This window comes from Neopelma chrysocephalum, unplaced genomic scaffold (genome assembly GCF_003984885.1).
Source record: "Neopelma chrysocephalum unplaced genomic scaffold, ASM398488v2 Primary Assembly neopelma1_24, whole genome shotgun sequence".
NCBI classification, from domain to species: Eukaryota; Metazoa; Chordata; class Aves; order Passeriformes; family Pipridae; genus Neopelma; species Neopelma chrysocephalum.
In genome coordinates this window covers 11,014,758-11,037,840 of record NW_020897693.1, presented here as the reverse complement: position 1 = coordinate 11,037,840, position 23,083 = coordinate 11,014,758, and the positions used below count along the sequence as shown (strand labels likewise).

Here is a 23,083-nt window from a genome sequence, read left to right as displayed (position 1 = left end):
GCATCTTTAGGGAGAGATGCAGGAAAAAGTGAGGGAAGGCTTAGCAAAGGTGCCGCTCACAGTTCCCTGAGCTCCCTGGGGTGATGCAGAGTAGTCATGAGTACCCTGGAGCAGGTAGGTGCTGGATGGGGGTACCCCAAACCTCTGTGTGTGCTTGAAAGTTTTACCTGGGGATTTTTGAAATCCCCAGGTGCAGCAAGATGAGAAGCCCTAAACCAGCCAGCAATGGGTTGTTAGTCAAGAAACCAAAATAAGGGTGGGGTGAAGGCAGATCTTGCAAGTTGGTTTCATTCTGAGCACAGGGTCCTGGCTTACCACTTAGATGTGCAGCTGGAAGTTAACTGACAGCATTGGAAGAGCTTGGATTGAAGTGGATTCTTTTATCTTCCATCTTCAATTCTTTATAACTGTTGTGAACGTTTCTATTAAAAATCAATATTAAAATCAAAAATTACTTTTCTGTTAAAAATCACTTCTTTTCTCTGCAAGTAGGAGAAAAGCCTGCCTTGCACTGCTTCCTACCAGAGCACTGCATGCTTCAGGCTTGGATTCCATGTCATTAAATAAGCAGTTTCTGTAGCATGCATTGAACAGGAACCCAAGTGACAGGGCTTGTTGTATTTGTTATTTTTATTTCAGGTGTTTTGGCTCCTTTCCATAGGCAGTGTGGTAGCCTTTGGTTGATAATTAACTTATTTTCCAAACCTGTGTTATGATTTAGCTTGCATCATGTACCAGGGTGAGGTATTGTGGAGACAATTATTTTTCAGAGGCAGGAGGTTGAGTGCTGCTTCCAGCAGGTATTTCTAAAAATCCCTGCCTATTAAGCGGGATGATGATAACGCTCATTATAGTCAGTCAGGCGTAGATGTTACTAGTGAGGTGCCGCTGGGATGGGGGCACAGGCAGGGGCTTCGGGAAGGCGGGCTGGGCTCACTGCAGTCAGCAGAGATAAGGAAGCTCTCCCAGAACACAGATTAAAATTGTGCTCCCTCCCTCAAAGCTGTGCTACGCAGGCAGGGAAGCAATCCAAGCAAATGAAAGTCGAAAGGAGTTTATCTGTGCTCCAGAGGGGTCTGCGATAAACAGGAGCTTCAGGGCTAATAGGCTTTGCTGGATGCAAACCCTCTACAAGCTCATCTTAATCTGCCTCTTCTTTGGTGCCACCTGCTGCCAGTAATTAGCTCTCTCCTAATTTCCTCCAGGAGAGGCTAAGTGCAGATCCTGGATGAGGGGTTTTGCTTTCAAGAAGGGGCTAAGCCTCAGTCTCAGACTTGTGTCATGTAGGGGCTGGTCCCAAGGCCACCTCATTTCTCCCTGGGACGTGAACTGTAGCACAAAAGCCCGGAGGCTACCATGGGACATGCTTAGTTTTGATGTGGGTGTGATGCTCTGCTCCTCTGGGGTTTGTTAGCCACAACTGGAGGGCTTGAGCGGAGCTGAGAAGGCAGCAGGAGAAACATCTTGGCCATGAGGCAGAGCAGAGGCATCCTGGCTTTTACCCACTGCATTGTACAAGGTCTCTGGGACAGGACCTTCAGCTTCCCGGCCTCTGTTCTGCCACCAGCTTGCAGGGCTCACAGAGCTTATGAGCTCAGCAGAGCAACTGCAGAGCAACTGTGGAGCCCCCAGTTTACTTAAACGGGAAAAAAAGGAGAATAACCCATCCTGGGTTTTCTTTTTTAACATCTGCACAATTACTAAAGTCTTCTGAGTGCATGGAGATGACAACGTGCTGTGCAACCTACCTGCTATTCAGGTGCAGTACTTCAAAACAAACTGAAGTAGGGTTATTTACAGTCTTTGAGAGATTGCCATGTTATTCTGGCAGGGAAAACAAGAGGGACTTTAGCAGGGAAATTTGAACTGAACTGACCCAGTGGATATGAATAGTCCTCTTCTCTCAGGTAGTCTATTTGCTTTATAGAGGACAAGGATCCATAAGATGTGGAGAGCACAGTATTTACAGCAGGGAAATTATGTTGTTCATCAGACCTTCACTCTGTGGCTGCTTTTATCCTCCCTTGTTTTGTGCAGGCAAAAATTCAAAATAGCCCTCGTACTGTTGCTCCTCCATACAGCTGCTTTCAAGGTTATAGTTAATATTCCCAAGATGCTGTGACTGCCCTAAATGTTGGCAGTACTAATGACCTTTTGATGTTCCCCAGAGCTGATGTGGCCACCTCAGGAGGTCAACAACAGCATGGAGGCGCCTGGTATCAGGCTGACAAGCATTCATAGGATGGCAGCTGCTGGAGCAGATAATAAGCATCTGTGCAGATGTGTTATTTTCTGTCTCCTGCATCAGCCCAGGAGGGGTCCTGAACCCGGGCTCAAGGCAGGGTGGGCTTGCTGCTCATCTCTGCTGCCTCTAACCTGCCAGTGGATTTCAGTCTGCCTGAAAACAGTCACGAAATGTATATTCTTCATGGAGTTGGCCCTGTAGCTATCAAAGGAGAAGGGCATGATCACTGGCGGTATCTAAAGGCTGTGAGATGAGATGCTTGGCTATAGCATAATGGTCCTTGCCTGCAGCACAGGGCTGAACAGTGGGTTACGAATGGGACTGCGGTGGGATTTGTCCATGGAGCATCTTCAGCTTGGAACTCTGAGGGCACAATTGGTTGAGGGGATCTTAACTTTCATTTGAATTTTCATTTTTTTGCACTGGACTTAAGTCCTTTATCTATGTGATGCTTCCTTAAATGATTAGCCGGCATGGAGGGAACATGGGAGTTCTTGGTTTTGGGTTTAGTTTCTCTTCTGGTCTCTGCTGATTTCTTAAAATTTGCACCAGTCCAAGGGAATACCCCAGAACTGCTTTTCTAATGGAAACTCCTTAAACCTTAGATGATTCTCTTCTGCAGGGCAAGTAGTAGTTGGAGATCACTTCATAGAGTCTGTTATAACAGTTTGGACTTTGTTATGACTGAGCCTTTGAAAAGTTCAGGGACTCAGTGTGTACACCTGCATGTTGGTTCCTTAAGGAAGTGTATCATTCCTTAAGCACCAACAGAGTTCTCAATGCTTTATGATAGCCAGCCAGACAAAGAAATCAAAGTAAATCAGAGTGGAATTTAATTGTAAAGGTTTTAGATTCTGAAAACTCAGTATCTGCATTGGAAGATGGGCGAAGGCTGGGTTGGCAGCTGCCACTGTCGTAGCGTGTGAATGTGGGGTCGTCCCCTTCTCCCAGGCCAGCAGCACAGACAAGGGGTTGGGGATTCACCTCCCGGCTGCATGTCATTGCTTACTGAAAGGTGGCAATGTCCCTGCTCTGGATACCTCTGTGCAACTCGCAAGCTGCCACTCTTGCTGTAGGAAGCCTGATTTCCCACTGTAGGGGGAGAGGCGTGGGCTGAGATGGTGTCTGACTTCTGCCTCTTGTCTGCCTGTCCCATCCAGCAAATGAAAGAACAAGCAAAGTGCTTTTCATCGGAAATCAAGCAGATAGATTTGGATGTTAACCGCACCTTCCGAAACCACATCATGTTTCGGGATCGCTACGGAGTGAAGTGAGTACAGGAGGCTTCACGGGGCTATGCAGACACTGGTGCCAGTGGATATGGGGGGAATGAGCTGGATAGGGGGCCAGCAGTCCCCTGGTTTGGGGTGACCACCAGCACCCTGGCTCAGAGCAGCTCACAGGAGAGCAAAGCCATCTCTGCCTGCTCCTCAAACCCTCACCACACAGTACAACCCACACATGTTGGGATGCTGATTCTCCCTTCAGAGAGGTCCACACTGCACCACGTTCAGCCCCAGTTCTTGAGCCAAGCAGCACTGGCCTGTTGCAGTACCTTGTCCCCCAAGGTTACAGAGGGCTTAGTTTGGGATGGCTGGGATGATGGGGTGGGCCCATCAGGATCTGGGTGGGATGGGGTCTCCACAACAGATGGAGTCAGAGAGGTTTGACGAAGTGGCTTTGTCACTTGGATGGGTCACACCTAGCTGCCCTTCACAGTCTCTGAGGAAGGTGCTTTCTGATTTTGTGAGACCTGCTCCTTGCAGGAGGCTCCTGTGCAAAAGGCATAACTGGCTGGGTGTTTTCAGGGTCTTTGCTCTCTGTGTATGCGTTGGTGTGGTCACAAAGCTGGAGACTTTGGACTCAGGTGTTTTAATATCCTTCTTTCTCCCCAGGCAACAGGCACTCTTCCACGTCTTGTCAGCATACTCTGTTTATAACACCGTAAGTAGTAAGTCCAGTCAACATGAATAGCGTTGTGCTTTACATGTATATATATATATACGTAAAGATTTTGTAAAAGCATTTTATATATATATGTAGACAAGTATGTTTGTATGTGTATATATATACAAAATATTTATTTTATATATATATAAAATAGACACACACATATTTAACCAGTGGTAATTCCAATTTTAAGTCCTAATACTGGCTTATACAGACAGCTGCAAGACTCTCAGGCAGTACAGGAGTCTTTGCATAGTTTTTTCATTCCTTTGTTCATTTTGTCACCCGGTAAATGACATCTGGCAGATTCAGTTTGAGCGAGTGTCAGCAAAGAACAAGGGATTGCCCTTTGGCTTTCTAGCAACACTAGTTGGTCTCTTGGTAGTCTGCCATGTTTCTGCCTTCTTGTCTTACACCAAATGGCATTCCTTGTTAAAAACACTGACTTATTACAGCAAACCAGTCGTTTTTTAGCTGAAGGGCATAGGCAGAATAAGCCTAAACTAGCAGCTGAACCTACAGCCTCCATCTCCAGGAGGGGACAGTTACCCCATGAGGCACAGACGATGCTCAAGGGGTTAGTCAAGGAGCCTCCCTCATACCAGATAAATGCTTATCACATTATTTATTGTTTAATTACTTCAGTGCTCATATGGCTGAAGGAATCCAAAACAGCATCAGTCACATGCTGTTTGTCATCCCATCCCCTATTCCTTGAAGTAGCTGCAGGCACCTCTTACGTTGGGTTTCTGTCCCTCACCCTCCAGGCTTGAGCAGGGAACAGAGGCATGTGGGGTAACATTGCCTTCAAACCCCTCACCTCCTGCTGGAGGCCCTGTTAGAGCAGGTCTGGAGGAAGGGCACAAAAATGGTCAGAGGGCCAGAACCCCTCTCTTGTTAAGAAAGGTCAGAGTTGGGATTGTTCAGCCTGGAGAAGAGAAGGTTCTGGAAAGACCTCATTGCAACCTTTCAATATATAAAAGGGTCTTATAAAAAAAAAAGAAGATGGAAAGACTTTTTATTAGGGCCCGTAGTGACAGGACAAGGGGCAACATTTTTAAACTGAAAGAGATATGTTTAGATTGGACATAAGGAAGACGTTTTTCACAATGAGCATGATGATGCACTGGAACAGGTTGCCTAGAGAAGCTTGGATGCCCCATTCCTGGCAGTGTTCAAGGCCTGGTTGGATGGGGCTTTGAGCAACCTGGTGCAGTGGAAGGTGTCTCTGTGCATGGCAGGGGGGTTGGGTGAGATGATTATGAAGGTCCCTTCCAAACCAATCTACTCTGTGTGTCAGTGATGTGGTAGTTGCTGGAGACCTGTGGGAGCTGTGAATTTGGACATAAATGGTAAAGACATTGAAACAGAACAAACCTTGAAAGAGGAGAGGGAAGCATCGGCAGCCTGACCTGCTTCTACAGTTTTAGCATTATGGTAGCAAGTGTGTCCCTCTTGGCTCTTGCAGGAAGTGAGCTACTGCCAAGGGATGAGCCAGATTGCAGCCATCCTCCTGATGTACTTGAATGAAGAGGATGCGTTTTGGGCACTGGCACAGCTGCTGACCAACCAGCGACACGCCATGCATGGTAAGGCTGGGGCGGGATGTGGATGGGTGTCTGGCAACAGGAGGGAAGGCTGTTTAGTTGGTCAGTAGAGCCTTGTTTCTCCTCACATACTTGTTTAATTAAAGTGGGCAAGGCTTAACTATATATACAACCTGACTATGGAGCTGAACTTTGCTCTTGGAGGCAGACAAGTTCTTATCAGAAAAAAATGTGTTTTTTCGACAATGAGCTTTAGTGCTCAGTAATTAACACTTCCACAGAGGTGTTTATCCTCCCTCCAGAGTGCTTTGCCCTTGGCAGTAAATTAACTCAAGATTATGAGTTTATAAGAAGTCTCACAGAAGTACATCCAAGAGCATCCATTAAATGTGGATATAATTCCACCAAATGTGCTGTATTATTTTACTTCAAACGAATTAAAGATCCTTTCATCTTACTTGTGGTTATTTTATGGGCAGAGGGCTAAGCCTTATGGCTTGATAACTCTGGACAGCCTTAAATGTGATTAACTGAGATTACAGGGCACTGCACAAGCTTGTGGTGTTCAAACATCTTCAGGTTTTCTCTGAACCTTGGTAAGCACTGAGGCGTGTTCAGAGACGTCTTGGCCAAGCCAAGTCTCAGGCAGATGGGCTGGGGAAGGTGCATGGTCTGGTCCATGAGGCTGGTTGAGAAGGACCAGCTGAGGTTGGTCTGAGAGTCCCGTTGTCCATGTAGATGGAGTGAAGGGCGGACTCTGGGAGGGAGGTATCTGGGCTCCCTGTGGTCCAGCCAACTTCAACAGGCAATTGAAGAGATGAGTTTCTAGAAAATCAGGCTGTCCCTGTCCCTGCTCCAGAGCTTTTCTGATTATTTTTTATTTCTCTCATCTTTTCTTGTTAAGGTTTTTTCATTCCTGGGTTCCCGAAGCTGCAGAGGTTTCAAGCTCACCACGAACAGATTTTAAGCAAACTGTTTCCCAAACTGAAGAAGCACATGGTATCTCTTTACTATCAGTCTTCCTATAATAATACCATATTTTAATGCTAAAGCAGTTAATGTTCTGCCAAACAGATGCACAACTGAACATACTTCTAACCATGTCGGACTGCTTCAGCCACAAAGAGGCAAGCATTTATTAAATGGGGTGCCCCAACCTTGCTGAGGCAAACGGTTATCATTCGCTTGCTGGTCATCATTAGTGGAGGGACTGCTAAAATCTAAAGGCTTCCCTAGGAAAGCCAGGCAGAAAGGCTTACAGGGCCTGCAGCAGAAGGAGCTGTTCATACAGCAGTGAGGCTGGACTGTGCTCTTATACCAGCTGCAAAGCCCTATGGCTGATGCTGAATTTTCTGGAGTCTTAATTCAGTAATTATTAGCTCCAAGTGCTTTGCTGTTTTTTAAGGACAGGAGACATGTAAGATTTGCTGTTGTGTTTTGTTGCTCAGGCATGTCCAGTTGTTTTTCTCTCTAGCAGATGGTACAGGCCTGTTTGATAGCTTGAGAAGCATCTGCAGGACACACCGACTGCAGTCTAACGTCTTAGGCAACTGTTGTGCAACACCTGCTCCCTTTTTTTTTTTGCATTGTCTACCCTTGCATTTGCTGTAGACAGTTGGCATTCAGTGGCCAGACTCCTAAAGTTTTCTTATGCTACCAAAGGGCTTTGTGGCCCCCAGCTCCAGGAAAAGCTGTTTATATTGCCATCAGTTCCAACAGCTCTTGCTCTGTGCTACAAATGAGCCAGACCTGCCTGTAAAAGTGAAACAGGGCCAGGACAGGTTTTCACTTAATTATGGTCACCAGCAGAGGAGGGAGGGTGGGAATAACTCTGAAAGCTGCTTCATGCCTCCTGCTCCTGAAGGCTCTCCAGGGTTGCAGGTGCTCAGCACCAGTCAAGAGCAAAGGCCTGAGTCAGACGTTAATCCCACGGGCTTCTTTCTCTTCCCATCCCCACGGCTTTGTTGGCTTTGCAGCAGCGGTTACATCAATTCTGTGCATGTGCAGAGCACTGTGCATCCCAGCACTGTTAGACAGGGGTGATGATGGTGAGGTTTTTAAGACTTCTTAAGAGTTTTCCTTAGCCTGTCAGGCTGTCCTGCTCCTGCAGCAGCCATGCCATGCCATGCAAATGAGGTGGTGCTTGTAAAGCTGGCTTGACTGTGCTCGGAGAGGCTTGCATGGGAATTGCTATGGAAAGAAAAATGGTAGTCTGCAAGGAGTGAGTGGTTTGGGTTCCTCGAAGGTTTTTGTAAATCCCCTGGAGTAGGTACTAGGCCAGAAAAGCTTCTAGAAATTCCTGTCCAAAGTTGTGGCTGAAGTCTGTCCACATCGAGGATTGGCCAAAGGAGGGCTTCCAAACTGGTATTTAAAGCAGGGGCTTTGTTGGGAGACAAACCACAGCCAGATCCTGCACCCAGACCCCAGCATTAATGAACCAACCAACCAACCTCCCCCAAAGCCTTATGAGCTGTTTGAACTTCCAGCAGCCACCCTGGTGAAAGCCTGTCTCTCTTTGCTGTCTCCCCCCAGGACAAGGAGCAGATGACTACAGGGATTTATACAACCAAGTGGTTCCTGCAGTGTTTCATTGACCGGGTGAGGATGCTCTGGGGGTTTTTTGCTGCTCTGCTGTTTGCATGCATGGTTAATCTGCCAGGGATTTTTTCTAAATATCATACTTTGAAGAAGGTGTTAATATTTTATAAGGTGGGATACTATGCACACTCTCATAAGACAAAAAAATTAATAAGGGAGAAGCTAAAAATAACTGCATGTCACTGATGACAAACCAATTCCTGCTGCCTCATCTAAAGCAGTTGCTGGGAGATGGCTCAGCAGCATCAGCATGAGCTTTAAACTTTGGAGAGATCTTTCTTTTGCCCACTGGCACTGCTGCAAAGGCAATTAACCTCACTTGGGCTCTGGAAATAGTGTAGGGAGGAGAAGAGCTGGGGGCACAAACTTCAACAAATAGCAACGTAGCAGCTGCAGGCAGATGAGAGGGCTGGGCCTGGAAACATGTGAAAGCGTGAGAAAATTACCCTGATTTGTTCAGAGCTAATTTGCCAGTCTTGAGCCAAGACTACTTTATTTTTAGGGGCAGTATTGTGCTTGCACACTTGAATGCAATGTCCAGACTTGCTAATGTTTAGGACATCTGTGTGCCCCAGTCTCAATTTTCTGCTGCCCTGTCTCTTGTAAAACAGTGGATGACCTCCTCCCCTTGAGAGGGGACTTGCTGCTTTGCAGTCTTCCACTAGAAGCTGTATAAAATGCAAAGTCTGCAGTAGCATGTGGTAAAAGAGCTGCAATGGTCAGTTGTGCCAAAGTCTGGAGTGCAGCATCCTAAATTTGAACTTACATGTCACAGTAGGACCAGTACTGACTTCTTTGTTGGTGAGATGCCTCAGATCTTTGCTGAGAGGTATAAGACTCCTCCATCACTTTGGATATCAGTTCACTCCTGTTTGTCAGATTGGGTGTGGGTGCAAATGAAAACCTCTTGCAGAGGTGTTTCTAGCAGGCAGAAATAAGTCTGTGTATAAGGAAAACCACTCCTCTGGACACCAAATGAGTGATTTTTTAATGCTTAGTGAGGCATCTTTGGGCTTTCAGACCTATCCCATAAATAGCCCTTCTGAGAAATTTGGATGGATACAGGAGTTGTTTTGTGTGCTTGCAAGGCTGAAAGATGATGGTGCTCCCTCCAGGATAGGGAAATCCATGTGCTAGCATGCTTGTGAGGAAAGCTTCTCATTTTTCTGCATTCATGGATGGGTTTTAAGTACTTTCCCAGCCACCCAAGGTTGTTAGCTTTAAGGCAAAGCCATAGATGAAAAGATATATTTCTGTGTTATAGATGAATTCATGGCTTCTGAAGCCTAGCTGTGTTGTGTGTTTTGGTGCAAGGGGATGTAGTGATGGCACCAACCTCTGTATCATCATCCCATGTGTGTATTTGTTTGTGTACTTGAAACAGACGCCCTTCACCCTCACCTTGCGGCTGTGGGACATCTACATCCTGGAAGGGGAGCGTGTGCTGACAGCCATGGCTTACACCATCCTCAAATTGCACAAAAGTAAGGTCCCAGCAGACTGTGTCCCGCATGGCCCTGCGTTGGGCTGCCCTTGGGCTGCCGACCTAGAAAGCCTTGCTGGCCACTTCCAACCTTCTCCAAGCCCTGCGCTGGCTGCAAAAGTCCCAAGCTGATGCTCTGGGGATGAAATGAGATGCTGCAAGGGTTGACATGCTGTGCTCATCACACACAAAGCTCGCCTGAAATGCTCCCAGCTGCCTCTTTCTACACATATTCTGTGTATGTGCCCCACATATTCTATCAACAGGCTTTTAGGGGCAATACAGACAGCAATTGCCATACTTTGCAGCATCTTTCTTTGCTGCATCTTTGCAGCATCTGTCTGCAGAACTCTAGGTGGTGATTCAGCTGAAAAGTCTGTAGAGGGAGAAGTAAATCCGTTAATATACTTCTAAACTGATCAAAACCTGGTTTTCTTGCATAACGTTAGAGCAGTGATGTTTCTACCATGAGACCTTTGTGACTTTGAACCCCTCTCCTCCCATAAGATCACAGCCCTGCTCTGTCACTCTGTGGCCTTGATCTGGGGCAGGAGTGTGTGCTGGGAACCTTTAGGCCAGCAGGATTTTTGGGACTGTGTGTGTTGGCTTCTGCAAACGGGCCCCCGCTCTTCCTTCAGTTAAATGAAGAACAGGCTATCCAGAAATAAATCTTGAAGTATCCTGTTTGTCTGCAAAAAGCTGGAAACTGGCAGGCAGGCAGTTGTTTCAGCCTGCCTGTGAAATCTCTTCTCCCTGAGGAATGTGTGGTGCAGATTGGCATCATCTCTCCCTGCAACCCATTCCAGACTGTATCCCACCCCTGCCTGCAACCCTGGTGAGGGCCAGCACCTCTGCCTGCATCCCTGCCTGCTGGCTGGTGCAGGTTGGCATCCCTGGCTGGTGGTAGCAGCTGCCAGCAGTGGCTTTTCAGCCTGACCATCAGTGGCTGTTCAGCCTGACGCTCAGGGCCTGTCTCATGGAGCTTTTCCTCCTCCTAGAGGTATTGGTGAGAACTTCCAGAAATGGCCCAAAATGTGCATCCTTGTCAGCACAGCTCCCAGCCTCGCCATTGTCCTGCCATTGCAGAGCTACTGCTCAGAGGTGGCACGGGGATATGTACGTGTATTGATGACCCTGAGCAACAGTGGAAAGGTGGGAGAGGGGCGAAAACATTCAAGCTATCTCATTGCAGAGTGGGAAGAGCAGCAGAATCCCAGATAAAACCAAAGCAGTGCAACCCACGCTCATGCTACCCTGCAATTTGGCTGTGCCGCTATCATTACTGCTTTCTCCTGTTCCCCAGAGCGCTTGCTGAAGATGACACTGGAAGATTTACGTGAGTTTCTGCAGGAGAAAATTGCTGCTTCCCTGCAGTATGAGGATGATGCAGTCATCGAGCAACTGCAGGTGTCAATGACTGAACTTCGGAAGATGAAATTTGACCTCCCACCACCAGGTGGGTAGAGGGGAAGGTGGGCAGCCCAGCAGGGACCAGAGCATCCCGCTGGTGTGGCTGGGAGCTGGGCAGCCCAGAAAGCCTGGCACCTGTTGGGTGGAGCATCTGCCTTCCTTGCATTCAGGGTGTACAGAAATGAACTGATGCACAATTTGGGTCTTATTTTGTTTTCTCTGCTTTCAATGCAGCAAAGCCTGAAGAGTTTCCAAGGAAACCCCTGGGCCTGGAGCTCTCTCTCAATCCAGTAGCTGTAAAGGACAACCCAGCAGCCAACAGCCAGAATGGCCGGGTGGGTGAGCACACCCTGGACAGGGAGCCCCATCCCCACAGAGTTCCTGAGGGACCAGGAGGAATGACAGTGGTGGAAGAGAGGATTCCCACTCTCCAGGGCAGTGAAGCAGCGGAAGCAACAAACGTGCCTCCTCCTGGTGGGCAGCCACTGGAAGAGCAGGGCCGGGTGGAGCCCATTGTTGACGGGCAGCCGTCATCTCTTCTGAAGGCAAGCGAGACACAGGCCCATCATCACTTCCTGCCCATGGCCCTGCCTCCAGAGGAGCCTCCTCTTGCTCCTGGCTGTGCCATGATGGACCACGGAGTCCCCCTCCATGCCCCAGCTGAGCACAGCTCCTTAGACTCCTCTCTCCAAAACAGGCCAGCTCCTCCTGACTCGAGCACTGCTGAGCTTTCCACTACGGATGATGCAGTATGGCAGCCAAATCCTGCTGCCATGCCAGCAGAACAAGCATTTTCCCTGTGTGAAGATGCAGCGCTTGAAGCACCCCCCCATCCCCTGCTGGGCGGCTGCCGGCGTCTCTCTTGCACGTCACAGCACGAGTGCTCCCCCGAGAGTGGGCGCAGGGAGGCAGTGGACCAGGAGCACTGCGGAGCAGTGCTGCCGGGCAAAATGGACTTGAAGCGCTCAGCATCCAAAGCTGCGTCCACAGGAGAGCTCACCAGCCTGCAGAATGGGCTGGGGAGCGCCGCCAGCACTGTGCACTGGCCCAAGGACAGGGTGGCGGGAGGCAGCGTGCCCATCTTATCCAGCAGCGAGCCGGAGGGAGCAGGGCTGGGTGAGGGCTGCCCCTTCCAGCAGGCATCATCCCCTGTGGTGGAGGGGAACAGCCCCTACATCGTTATCAAAACTGTCACTCCCCTCCACCTGGCCCACGCGACAGAGCAGGACTTCTTGAACAGAAAGCAGGTGGCATTGCCTCTGTTGGAGACTGGGCACCCCCTGCCTGCCACCTCCACACCACCAACTCTTACGCCAGACCCAGAGGAGGCAGATGTCCAGAAAAGCCTCCAGAAACCATTAAACGCACTGAAAGCCCCACGACCCCCTCTGAGCCCCAAACCAAAATTACCACCACAGGTTGTCAAATCCCACTCAGAGAACAGTTTCCTTTCAGGCTCTCCTCCCCTGGCAAAGATGCCCAAATCAGTGACGTTCTAGTGGAGATGGGGGAGGGAGAGGAAGTGGTTTCTGGAGCAGCACCCCTGCCCCATTTACAGGATCCCATCCTTCAGCAGGGCTGTGTCGGGATGACAGCACAGCAGCCATCGTATGTCGAGCTGTGCTTTGGTACGTGTGCCCAGCGAGGAGATGAAGCAGGGGCCACCAGCAACAGGAGACACCAACAAATTGGATTTGCGTCTTTCCTATGGACAAATTGGAAAGTGATTTCATGTTTTGTTCCTCAAAGCTCCACGAGCCACATGGCTTGGGGGAAGAGGCAGGGCTGGTGAATGTGTTGCGTGTTTTCTTTTGCTCCTGCCTTCCGTGGGTACCCATAGCCAGGGAAGCAGGCATAAGGCATAGGAATCCAAGATGCTTTCTTTAAAATGCCCCATCGGCACAGCCACAGCATTGGTTTCAAAGGCCTTTGTAGCAATAGATCTTTATTTCATTTCCCAGACCCATGGTTGTAGGCAGCAGGATTTCCAGGCAGGGCCATGGCATCCTGGCCTGCTGCTCCCTCTATGCAATTCCACAAAGCGGTGCCCAGCTGTACCCAGCTCCTGCTGTGGTGGTGGATGGTGTCCAAGAGAAGAGGTTTAACAGCTGCTGAGTCCCTAAGGCGTCTGCTTGGTGTTACCCCAGTGGAGGACCGCCAACAGGGTGGTTCTTTCCCAAGTTCTCAAGGTGAGAATGGCAGTGATGAAGGTTGAGCCTGGTCTCTTGAGCTGAGTGACCTTTCTGCTGGCCTTTCCCTCGCAGGTTCAGCGTGGCGAGCAGGCTCACTGCCTTTTTGTTGGCCAAACAGGAAAAGGGACTGCTGGCTCGGGAGGCCTGTCAGCATGAGCAAGCTGCTGGAGGTGCGATGGCATCTAATCACAGTGCCCAAGCTGAAGTCCGCATTTACTTTGAGCAGGTTAAGTGTCAGGGTGGAAAGGGCATAGGAGTTGGGGAAAGGGAGCACATTGCCCAGGGTCTGATCTCAGCTCTTCTCGTTTAGACCACACAGAAATTAACAACCAAGGAAGGAAACCTGGGCATGATAGGTGCCCACGTGCCTGCTTGCCCTTCATGCACCAAGTCCTGGTGGCCTGTCCATCTTCTCCCCATCCCAGAGCGTTGCTGTTGCATAGCCCAAGCCATTGGTTAGGAGTGTGCAAGGGACCTTGGGACACACCCCACAGAAAGAGCTGGTCCAAAATCCTGTTCCAGCATCTACTGCATGCCTAGAGATGGAAGGGCCTTCATTAGGAAGGTAGATCAGTGGAAGAAGCGGGAAATAAACCAGTCTAGATGTGCTTTTTGACCTTGCAGTTCAGAAGGGGTGGCTATAGGTGAGATTCCCACCCCTTGAACCGAGACCCTGAGCAAAAGCTCCTTGTTTCTAAGGAGACTTAGAAAACTGGTTTTTTTATCTCACAGGCTGCTTCAATAGCATAACCTGATCTGAAGCCTACATGAAAGCCCAGCACCAAACCTCCACTAAATTACTTTGTGGGGTCCAGGAGTTGGACTCGGTGATCCTGATGGGTCCCTTCCAATTCATGATGTTTTATGATTCGATGATTTATCAGGATTTATTTTGCCTTGTGTACATGTGGTTGGTTGTGTTTGTAGCAAGAAGAGTGTCAAAGGGAGCACCGGATCTTTGTTTGGATGTAGCCAGCCAGACCACAGCACTCTCAGCTTCTGTTGCAACCCCTGCTCTGTCCAAGGCCCCATCTTCTGCTGAGCTTCCAGCCTTGGCTGTCCTCTCCCTCTGCAAAGCAGGGATAACTCTATTAGCTACCTCGCAGGGGTGTTGTGAGGAGTCAAGCGTTGCTGTTTGAGGAAAAGTGCTCTATGAATGTTCAGTATTTGTGTTTTGAGACACCACTGGTCCTTTCTAGGACAATGGTGCTTGAATTGGTTTTAATTTAGAGTATGTTTTCCTGTAACTCTGCATAGTTAAACCTATTTGTGTGCTAAAATACCTGAGCAGTATTTCAGGACAGATATCCATTGCCTTTTGCTGGCAGCCCACTGGCCACTGGAGCTGACTGTGAAGCAACGAGAAGCATCTGAGGGCTGTTGGTCACATCCTGGCTTGGCTTCTGTAGCCTGGGGCTCTGTCCTCTCCTTGAAGCCTGCGTAGGACTCCTGCTAATGTATCTGAGCATTTGGCTCACACGTGCAGGAGCGGAGACCTCTTTCCCCTCATTTTGACCTATTTTCCCTCATTTCAGGCACACAGCCTTGGCGCATCATGTTGCTTGTGCACCTGGGCTCCTCATCCAGCATGTGTCTGGTGTGTTTTGCAGTATTAACATGTAAGAAGGTGGTTTGCTCTAATTTTGGAGAGCTGTCAAATGCATAGTACTCACTGCATAGCGTTTGGTGCATGATGTTCAACATGAATTTTGAGGGGGTGGTTTCTCCCCTTCAAGCCCTACTGGGAATGAGCAGCAAGGTCCTCAGTCACCTCTATGCCTGGGGGAAACCAGCAGCTGGTTTCAGTGACCTTTGGACCAGGCAAACAAAGGCTCCCCCTTTCCACCAAAGTGCTTCTTGCTGGGAAGGTCTTTGAGCTCCTCACTGTGCCACCTAAGAAGCTCTTCTCCAACCTGCAGGCCCTGAAAGCTGGTAGGTTTGGGAAGAGGCCCTTTGCCACAGCTGGCTGGGAGCCAGCAGCGTGCATTGCTTTCCTTGGTGTGATGCTCTCACTTTAGCACATCAAAGCATGATCTACAAGGAGATGACAAATCCTGCCTCCTCTTGTCTGCAGACCTGCCTCTTGCTGCAGACAAAAGTGCAGCCATGGCAGGTCTGTGGCAGCCAGGATGGGCAGGACCTGGCCCATCCTCAGCTCTTTTCATGGGGATTAGGAAGGGAAGGATGAGGGTGGCAGCTCAGCAGGGCAAATTAACTGGCCTAAGCCACTTGCCTCTTACCAAATTAACTGGTCTAAGCCACTTGCCCCCTGCCCAGCCTCTTATAACAGTGTCAGCCCCTTGGCAAAAGGCACTCTTACTGTGAGCAAACTTGGGAAAGCAGCTACCCCCGTCTTAGCCCTCGCAGCCCTGAGACAACTCTTGCCTTGCTGTCTTCCATGTCAATGTAGAGACCAGTGTTGTGGGTTTGGGGTTTTTTGGGGTTGGTTTGTTTTTGTTGTTTGTTTGTGATTGAGCACTTTGAGTGGCTGCAGCATCGGTGGGCAGCAGGAACCATGGAGTTGAGTTCCAGTATGGGACTGTGGTTGAGGTCAGGGTTTCTCACTTTGAGAGCCTGGCTACCATCTGCTTTTCTTTTTAATTGCTTTTCTTGTTTACAGCGTGGAACGCTTCCTCTGTGACTCTTTCTAATGTATTATAATTATTACTTTAAAAAAAACATTGTTATGTCTGTGCTTTTTTTTTTTTTTTGCTTTTTTTCCTGTGTGGTTTTTATTTCAAAGGAAGTTTTTTTCGGGGAAAAAAAGTTATCATTCCTTTTTACGCTGATACAAACTGTCCAAAGTATTTGATGCTGTGTTTTACATGGTTGTAATAATAATAATAATGGTTAAAGAAGTTTAGCATAAGATCAGACTCCATGAAGTTTATTACAGTGACAGAAGCTGCAGCAAGACTGGTTGCCTTCTCCTGAGTCTTAGCCTGGTTCCCTGGGTAAGCTTCAGCTGCAGAGGGTCCCTCCTACTTCATCTCTGCTTTCCTCTTGACTTTTCTACTGTAGTTAAATCCAGGCATCCCCAGCAGCAGTGGAAAGAAAAATGCTTCATCCCACATAGCCCTGTCCTCTGCCACCTGAGCAAAGGGCAGTATCCTGCCTGCAGCTCCTGCGCATCCCATCTGACACATGGCCCCTTGCCCAGCTGCCCCTCTGCAGCTTCTTTTTTGGCCAAGATTTTGTGTTTGGAGTTTGTTTTCCTGGCCGGAGGCAGTGCTAGGAGGGTTGGACAGGACAGGGAGCGGGGTGGACACAGCTCCTTGCACAGCAGGTGGGTGGGTGGGTGCAACTCATGAGTCAGGACTGAGTCACGTTTACACCAGTCACTGGGAACGTAAGGTGGGGCTGCTCACAGCTGAAGATGAATTTTACAAAGCTGTGTGTGAGCAGTACCTCTGACAAACCTCAGATTTCGTAGCCAGGGCTTCCTGCACTTAAATGACCATGGTACTGTTGGCTTTGGGGTGTTAAATGTGAGCAGTATTCTGGCTTCCCTAAGAGAAAGCTGCCATTTGTTCTTAAGCAACATGTTTATAGTAAACACAGGGGCATCTGTCTCTGCCAGAGAGAGACAGAGTAGCACAGAGGGCACAAAGACCGACAGCAATTGGAGGGGCCAGGATTACCTAAATGCCACCCTAGGATTTAAGAGTAGTGCAGGAAATTGGCATCCCTGTGTATCACCTGCTGGGTGCTGTAGGCTGGTATTCCTGCTTCTATCACTGCTGTGTCTCACGTAAAAGAGGTCAAATAGGAAAAAAAATGCTCCTATCTTGCTCTCCAGTGTCTTTAAGTTAGCTAATTTACATTAACTGTTTAAAAACTGGTCTGCGACACTACCAAAAAACCAAACTTGCACCAGTAAACACCACGGAGCAGGACTGCCCTGAGGATGCAGCTCTTGGCACATCTCCTATGCCATTTCACACTGGATGCCAGCCCAGGGAAGTGCCACCATGAGCATGGGTGAGACATCCATGGGCTGGAGTGAAGCAAACCTTGTCCCTTCTGTGTTTCAGGCACCCACAAGCAGTCTGGTTGCACAAGCTGCTTTGTGTCACCTCCCAGCCAACAGCCCCAGCAGGCTTTCAGGTGGTGGGGAGGAAGCAGCCAGGTGGGACCAGGTTTGAACATCTGCCATGGTTGTCTAAATGACAGGCACTGCAGGGTTTAGAGATGGCATTTATCCAACTGCAGGAACAGCCTCCCTGCCAAAGAGGGAGCAGAAGTGTCCAGAAGGGCAGAGTTTCCCCCAGGGTAGGTGAGTTGTGCTAGGTTTGAGGGATGTGTTCCTCTGTTAAACAGCCTTGGTTCACTTGGTAGTTGGAAAAAAAAATGGAGTAAGATACTGCTTACAGGTATCCTTGATTCCCACACTCCATGTATGTGCCCAGTTGTGGCCTCCTGGCTGTGGCAGGGTACTCTCACCCTGCTCCTGCAAGGACCAGGGACAGGCAGGGCTCCACCACGTCCTCTTGACAGCATCCTTTCAGCTAATGCAGGAGCCACAGCAGTGCCCAGCCTTGAATTGGTGCTTAATGGGGGTCACAGGTAGGGGTTTGGGATGCCAAGCACCCACTGCAGAGAGTCCTCCCCAGGGGGAGACCTCCCTGGGACTTGCTTACCAGGTAAGCCTACGACTTCCATCCCTTACCTCAGGGTAAACATATGCCTTGCCTGGTGTTCAGCCTAGGCTAAATGCCAGGCCTCCAGCTGGTGCTAGGAGCACGAGGCCACGGCATGCTCCCTGCTGCACGGAAAGTACTCATGTCCCTAATAGGATGGGAGGGCAGATAGCCCCTGCATCAGTCAAGCAGCACCTCCTGCCCTCTCCTGTGTCCCCCCAGGGCCTGGCTGCTGCTTGCAGGGGACAAAGAGCAGGGCAGTCCCAAAGCCCAACGTTACCAATATCCACTTGCTGGACAGCACTGGAACCAGTGGCAAATGAACTCCGTAGAAGGTATTGAGACTGCTGCCTAAATTCTAATGGCCTTGTCAGCCAGGGACTGGTCCTCCCACAGCTTCTCTCCCTGCATTTGGTATTTGCCAGTACTTCCTATCACCCTTTCCCTGGTGGAGCCACTGCTCTCGTCATGGCTTTCAGAGAACTCTACACCAGCTCTCCAGTTCCCAGGGCTGATTCCTGCCCAGAAACGACCCCAAGGCAGAACTGCAGACTCCCCAGGCTGTGCTCAGCAACGGTGCCCTGCAGCCCCGTATGGCTCCTGTCCTTCCTGGCTCATGAACAGCCAAACCAGCAGTGCCAGGAGCTGGGACAGGCAGGTGGCCACTTCTGTCCCTGTTGCTTGCTGGGTCTCTGCCAAGCCATGGCTGCGCTCCTCAGCCTCCCTGCCCACCACCCACGACATGGAAAGCTCATCAAGCCCCGTTGTGTGCCTCTGCAAGGCTTCAGCCAGTCGGCACTGAATAATTGATGCTAAGTGGAGCCTGGAGCAGAGCCAACCTGAGGGAGGGAGCAAGGCTTTGTGCTGGTTTAGGCTCTGGTCCCAGGATGTAGTGGGGGGAGAGAGATCGGTGTGCTGTGTCTGGCAGCTTTGTGCCCCAGCCAGTTTGGCCGAGGGGCAGTGTCAGAGTTTGGCTGGGCCTGGGAGTGTTCCTCCTCTTCACCCACTGTGCTGCTCACCTGCTGCTGTGTCCTGCTGCACTGCTCATGTGCTTCTCCTGTGCTGAAAGGGGCCATGGCAGTGGTGGCTGGGGGTTGCAGAGCAGAGCGAGGGCACACAGAGCACAGGGTGTGCACCCCCAGCCCCAGCAGCCATGGCTGGGGCTGTTACCTTTCGTCTGCTAAGCCACAGACCCTGTGCTCAACACACAGAGAGCAGGGCCCATCTGCCCTAAGGGGAAAGGAGCTGCACCTGGGGCCAGCCCCATCTGCCTGTCTCAGTTCCCACCGTTGCTGGGGGTCCTCTGAGCAATGTCACCTCCTTCTTACAGCACATCATCTACAAAGCAGCACATGGAGAAAAGAAGAGCCTAGCAATTGAAAGAGGCAGGTCTGACCCCCTCCCAAACCATCTCCCCAATCCTACAACCTCAGCAGCTGAGGAAGCCCACAGGGCATACACCAGGATCCTGTTCACCTAGAAGGATGTGGGCACCAGGACAGTACAGGAGACAAGCAAACCAGAGCTGAAATAGTATCTCAGTAGTTGATGCAGCAGGTGGTCCCATCCCACAAGCATCCTCACTCACTGGCAGCAGTTACAAATGAGCCCAAGATGGTGACAGAGATGGCTTTGAAGGCACACACAAAGACATGAATCTGAGGGACTGAAGTCACTAAAGCCTGGCTTATTGAGACCTATTATTGCACATAGTAAATCAGGTTCCTCCTAAGACACACAGAAAGGTAAACTAAGAAACTTCCATTTTGGTCCAAAACTGGTATGAGGTCCCTTACAGGTACCTGTGGATAGATGGGGTGCAATACCACAAGTCCCTGCTTCTAACCATCCCATTAAGAGCCTGGGCCACTCTAGTGCCCTGGAGGCCACAGCCTGGCTCCACATCAGAGCCCAGCCCCTGGGATACCTAAGCCTGCAGACAGACTTAGATAACCTCAGGCAGGCGGTTGCTTGGGGAAGCTGGTTCTTGGAGTGGCTTTGCTTACCTTTATGGCTCCAGGTGGAGGCAAAAAGTGCCATTTGGAAGTACCACTTAGGCTGAAAAGGTCTGCAGCAGTGGCTGTAGTCCAGAAGGGAAACCTGGTCTGCTCCTCTTTACCCAACCAGACTGCAGGTGAGGAGGATGAGGCCAGCATTTAGCCAAGGCTTCTCCATAAAACTCAAGCCTTTCATTCAGCTACCCTTGCCACTACCATCACGTCAGGTCTCACTCCAGCAATGAGCCATTGCTGCCAGCTCCTGAAAACTCAACCAAGGTGCTTGCCAAAGCCTTCAGCAAGCACCATGTGCTCATCTGTTTTGGCGTCACCATCTCTGCTGGCTTAGGAAAATGCTTCTGTGGAAGCCCTAGGAGACCAAAAGGCATGAGATCTGTTCCAGCATTTAATCAGCATCTTTAAGGACTTGTAAGCAATTATCTCAGTTGACTCAGCTGTGATGTCTCTAGAGCCCCAACCCCTCTGTAATAGGGTGTGAGGCTCTTGAACGATGTGAGAAAAAAAACATACATTATACATCCTGAGACATGTGTACCTGACCAGACTAGAACAGACCTCGTCAGCTATTCTGTCATTTACGAACAGGTTCAAAGGTGGCTCTCCTTCATCACAGGAGATGCAGTGTCAACAGATAATCAGTAGGATGACTGAAGCCTTCTCAGAAGTGGTGCTCACACTTGCTGGAGAACAGCACCAAGTTTAGTTTAGCCTTGCCATGACCAGCTGAAGAGGTCACAACAGCCAAACGTGAGCTGATGCGTCAAATATAGCAAAAAGCTTTCCTCTGTGGACTCCTGCAGCTTCCAGCTATGCAACAGGATCAGCCCTTCAGAATAATTGTACATTCTGCTCACCTAAGCTTGTGCCACAGAAGCAGAGTTGAGATAGGCAACAAACTCCTTGTCATAAGGAGTGTCTGAAAACTGCATCCTCCAGTCCATGTACTTCTAGAACAAATGTGCCTTAAAAAACTATGGGGAAAATCAACTCCAAACCCCACAATTCCTTCTCCAGGCCTACATTCACTCCAGTGAAACTGAAATTCTGACATTACTTTCAGACTTGAGAAGTTCAGCTAGCAAGCAGACAACACATCATGAGCTCATATACTGACCTTCTGCCTGTCATAGCCAGCAAGTTGCTGTCCTGTACCGAAATTACCAGCACCCAGGTAGCAAGTTAAAAAGCCAAATCCAGAGTAACACATCACCTGTGATCTGATCTGATCTTTGCTGTAGGCAAAAAACAGATTGTGTCACTTCTCTCAGGTGGAGCTATCTTACTGCATATTGAAGATCTGTCATGATTCTCCTTCTGGAAACAAAGATGCAGCACTACATTAATACACAACTAATACATGATTTCCAGAGAAGAGCTGTGGTGTCAAGTTTTTAGCACCTTTCTGCTCCCAAACTATCTCCAACTTTCAGCATGGACTTGACCCTGAGCTGGAGTTTCTTGTGATCTTCCAATTAATGCAAAAGGCTAACCAGCTCCTGAGATGATCATGTTACTGACCAGCACTGTTTGAAAAAGGGTCCTGGCTGCTTCTGCTGGGTGCAATCCACAAGCCTGCAAAGATTGGTCTGTGAACTGCCAGACTCAGAATGTTACCTATCAGCCAGGTCCTCCTCAGATGCTTGCTGTCTCCAGTTCTGCCTCTTACCTGACCACTGGATTTCTGAAATGCTGTCGTGTCATAGCACTATCCTACCACCTGCACCAAGGTGAAGGGAGACCTTGGCTGCTGAAGAACTCTTGGGGCCATTTGCAGAAGCCCAGTGCAACTAGCAGGTGCTCAAACAAGCTGTGATAACATATGTAACTTGATCAGACATGGAGCTTTCCTGAACAAGCTGGAAAACCTTACTCTGAGGAGTGCAGAAACCGCTTTGAAAGGGAGATGCTCCCACTTTGGCTTCCTGCTCCCGACCAAGCTGCTGAAGTAGTTTGCATTCTGGCCAGTGTCACTCTAGCACACCCTCACCAAGACATGCCAGTTTCTTGTGACTGTAGCTGGTACCTGCCCTGCGAAGACACCTCATTCCTGGTGCTCCCAGGAGCTCCCCAGAGGAGCTGCTTAACCACAGCTCCCAGTCCTTCACTGCGGCACCTGGCTCCCAACCAGAAATGAGAGAATACTCTCCATGGTTAGAGCCATCCAGAGTCCAGTCATTGAGAGAGCCCCAGACATAGTGTTAATTCTCATCTGCAGGCCTCCAGATACAGCTATCCCATCCTTCACCAAAGGCCTGGTGAAGGATGGGAGAAGTTCTATCGCAGATAAAGAGCACCAGGTTCCTAGTGCAGAAACACCACCAAGCGAGGGCTCCCATGTCAACCCACCTCACTGTTAAGGCTTTTAGTCATCTTCTAGAAGGACAAAGTATCCCAGCCCTCTGCCCCATGGGCAGTTGCACACAAGCTACCAACTTAGGAACAAACACCATTCTTCCAGGCTTCACACTTGAAACAACTTAGGTTGGGAGGTTTTCTGGGAGCCTCTGGTCCAGTCCAACCATGTAATACCAGACTCAGCAACTTTAGCACTCCTACAGCACAGGGACAGGCGCTGCTGCAAACAGCACACCCAGCTAAAGGCAGGGCAGCTCTTCCCTTGGGCAACTTCTCCCACTCCAGCTGGTATCAGTCCTTCTCCTATGGGAACAGGGTGCCAGGCAGCTGCAGCCGGGGTGGGGGCTGTGCCCCACAGCAGTTCGGGAGCAGGCATGTACAAAAACCCAAGCCATTAGCACAAGTCCTCTCTTGCCCAGGTCAAAAGCAAAGGCAGCACCTCCAAGCAGTATGGGAGTTGAATTTCTGCTGCTTTAATTCTGCTGCTGCCTGGCATGAGGGAGGATGAGGAGTGGGATGGAGGCTATTCACATGGATGCTGGGAACCCCTGGGTGGGCTGTGGCTTTGTGCTGAGGGTGACCAGGGTTTCTGTACCAGATTTGCCATATGAAGCATGTGACTCACACACCGCCCTTGCCACTCCC

At 49.6% G+C, this 23,083-nt stretch overlaps 1 protein-coding gene and 1 long non-coding RNA gene across 6 annotated transcripts in view; one reads left to right on the top strand and one right to left on the bottom strand.

Moving 5' to 3' along the window:
- The window catches only part of LOC113977296 (USP6 N-terminal-like protein), a 77,680-nt gene extending 61,577 nt beyond the window's left edge, over positions 1-16,103 (top strand). For all 5 annotated transcript variants that reach the window (XM_027703299.1, XM_027703324.1, XM_027703307.1 and 2 more), the window contains 8 exons: positions 3,406-3,515; positions 4,141-4,189; positions 5,664-5,784; positions 6,647-6,741; positions 8,275-8,340; positions 9,725-9,824; positions 11,127-11,279; positions 11,468-16,103. In XM_027703299.1, coding sequence (XP_027559100.1) covers positions 3,406-3,515; positions 4,141-4,189; positions 5,664-5,784; positions 6,647-6,741; positions 8,275-8,340; positions 9,725-9,824; positions 11,127-11,279; positions 11,468-12,732 — 1,959 coding nt within the window. In that variant the 3' untranslated portion in view covers positions 12,733-16,103. The remainder of the gene's footprint in view (positions 1-3,405; positions 3,516-4,140; positions 4,190-5,663; positions 5,785-6,646; positions 6,742-8,274; positions 8,341-9,724; positions 9,825-11,126; positions 11,280-11,467) is intronic.
- On the bottom strand, positions 111-21,304 carry LOC113977396. Its single transcript, XR_003537329.1, has 3 exons — positions 18,197-21,304; positions 3,108-3,114; positions 111-121 (listed from the first exon to the last, which is right to left on the bottom strand). It is a non-coding gene; the product is annotated as an uncharacterized LOC113977396 (long non-coding RNA).
- Between the last annotated feature and the right edge of the window lie 1,779 nt (positions 21,305-23,083).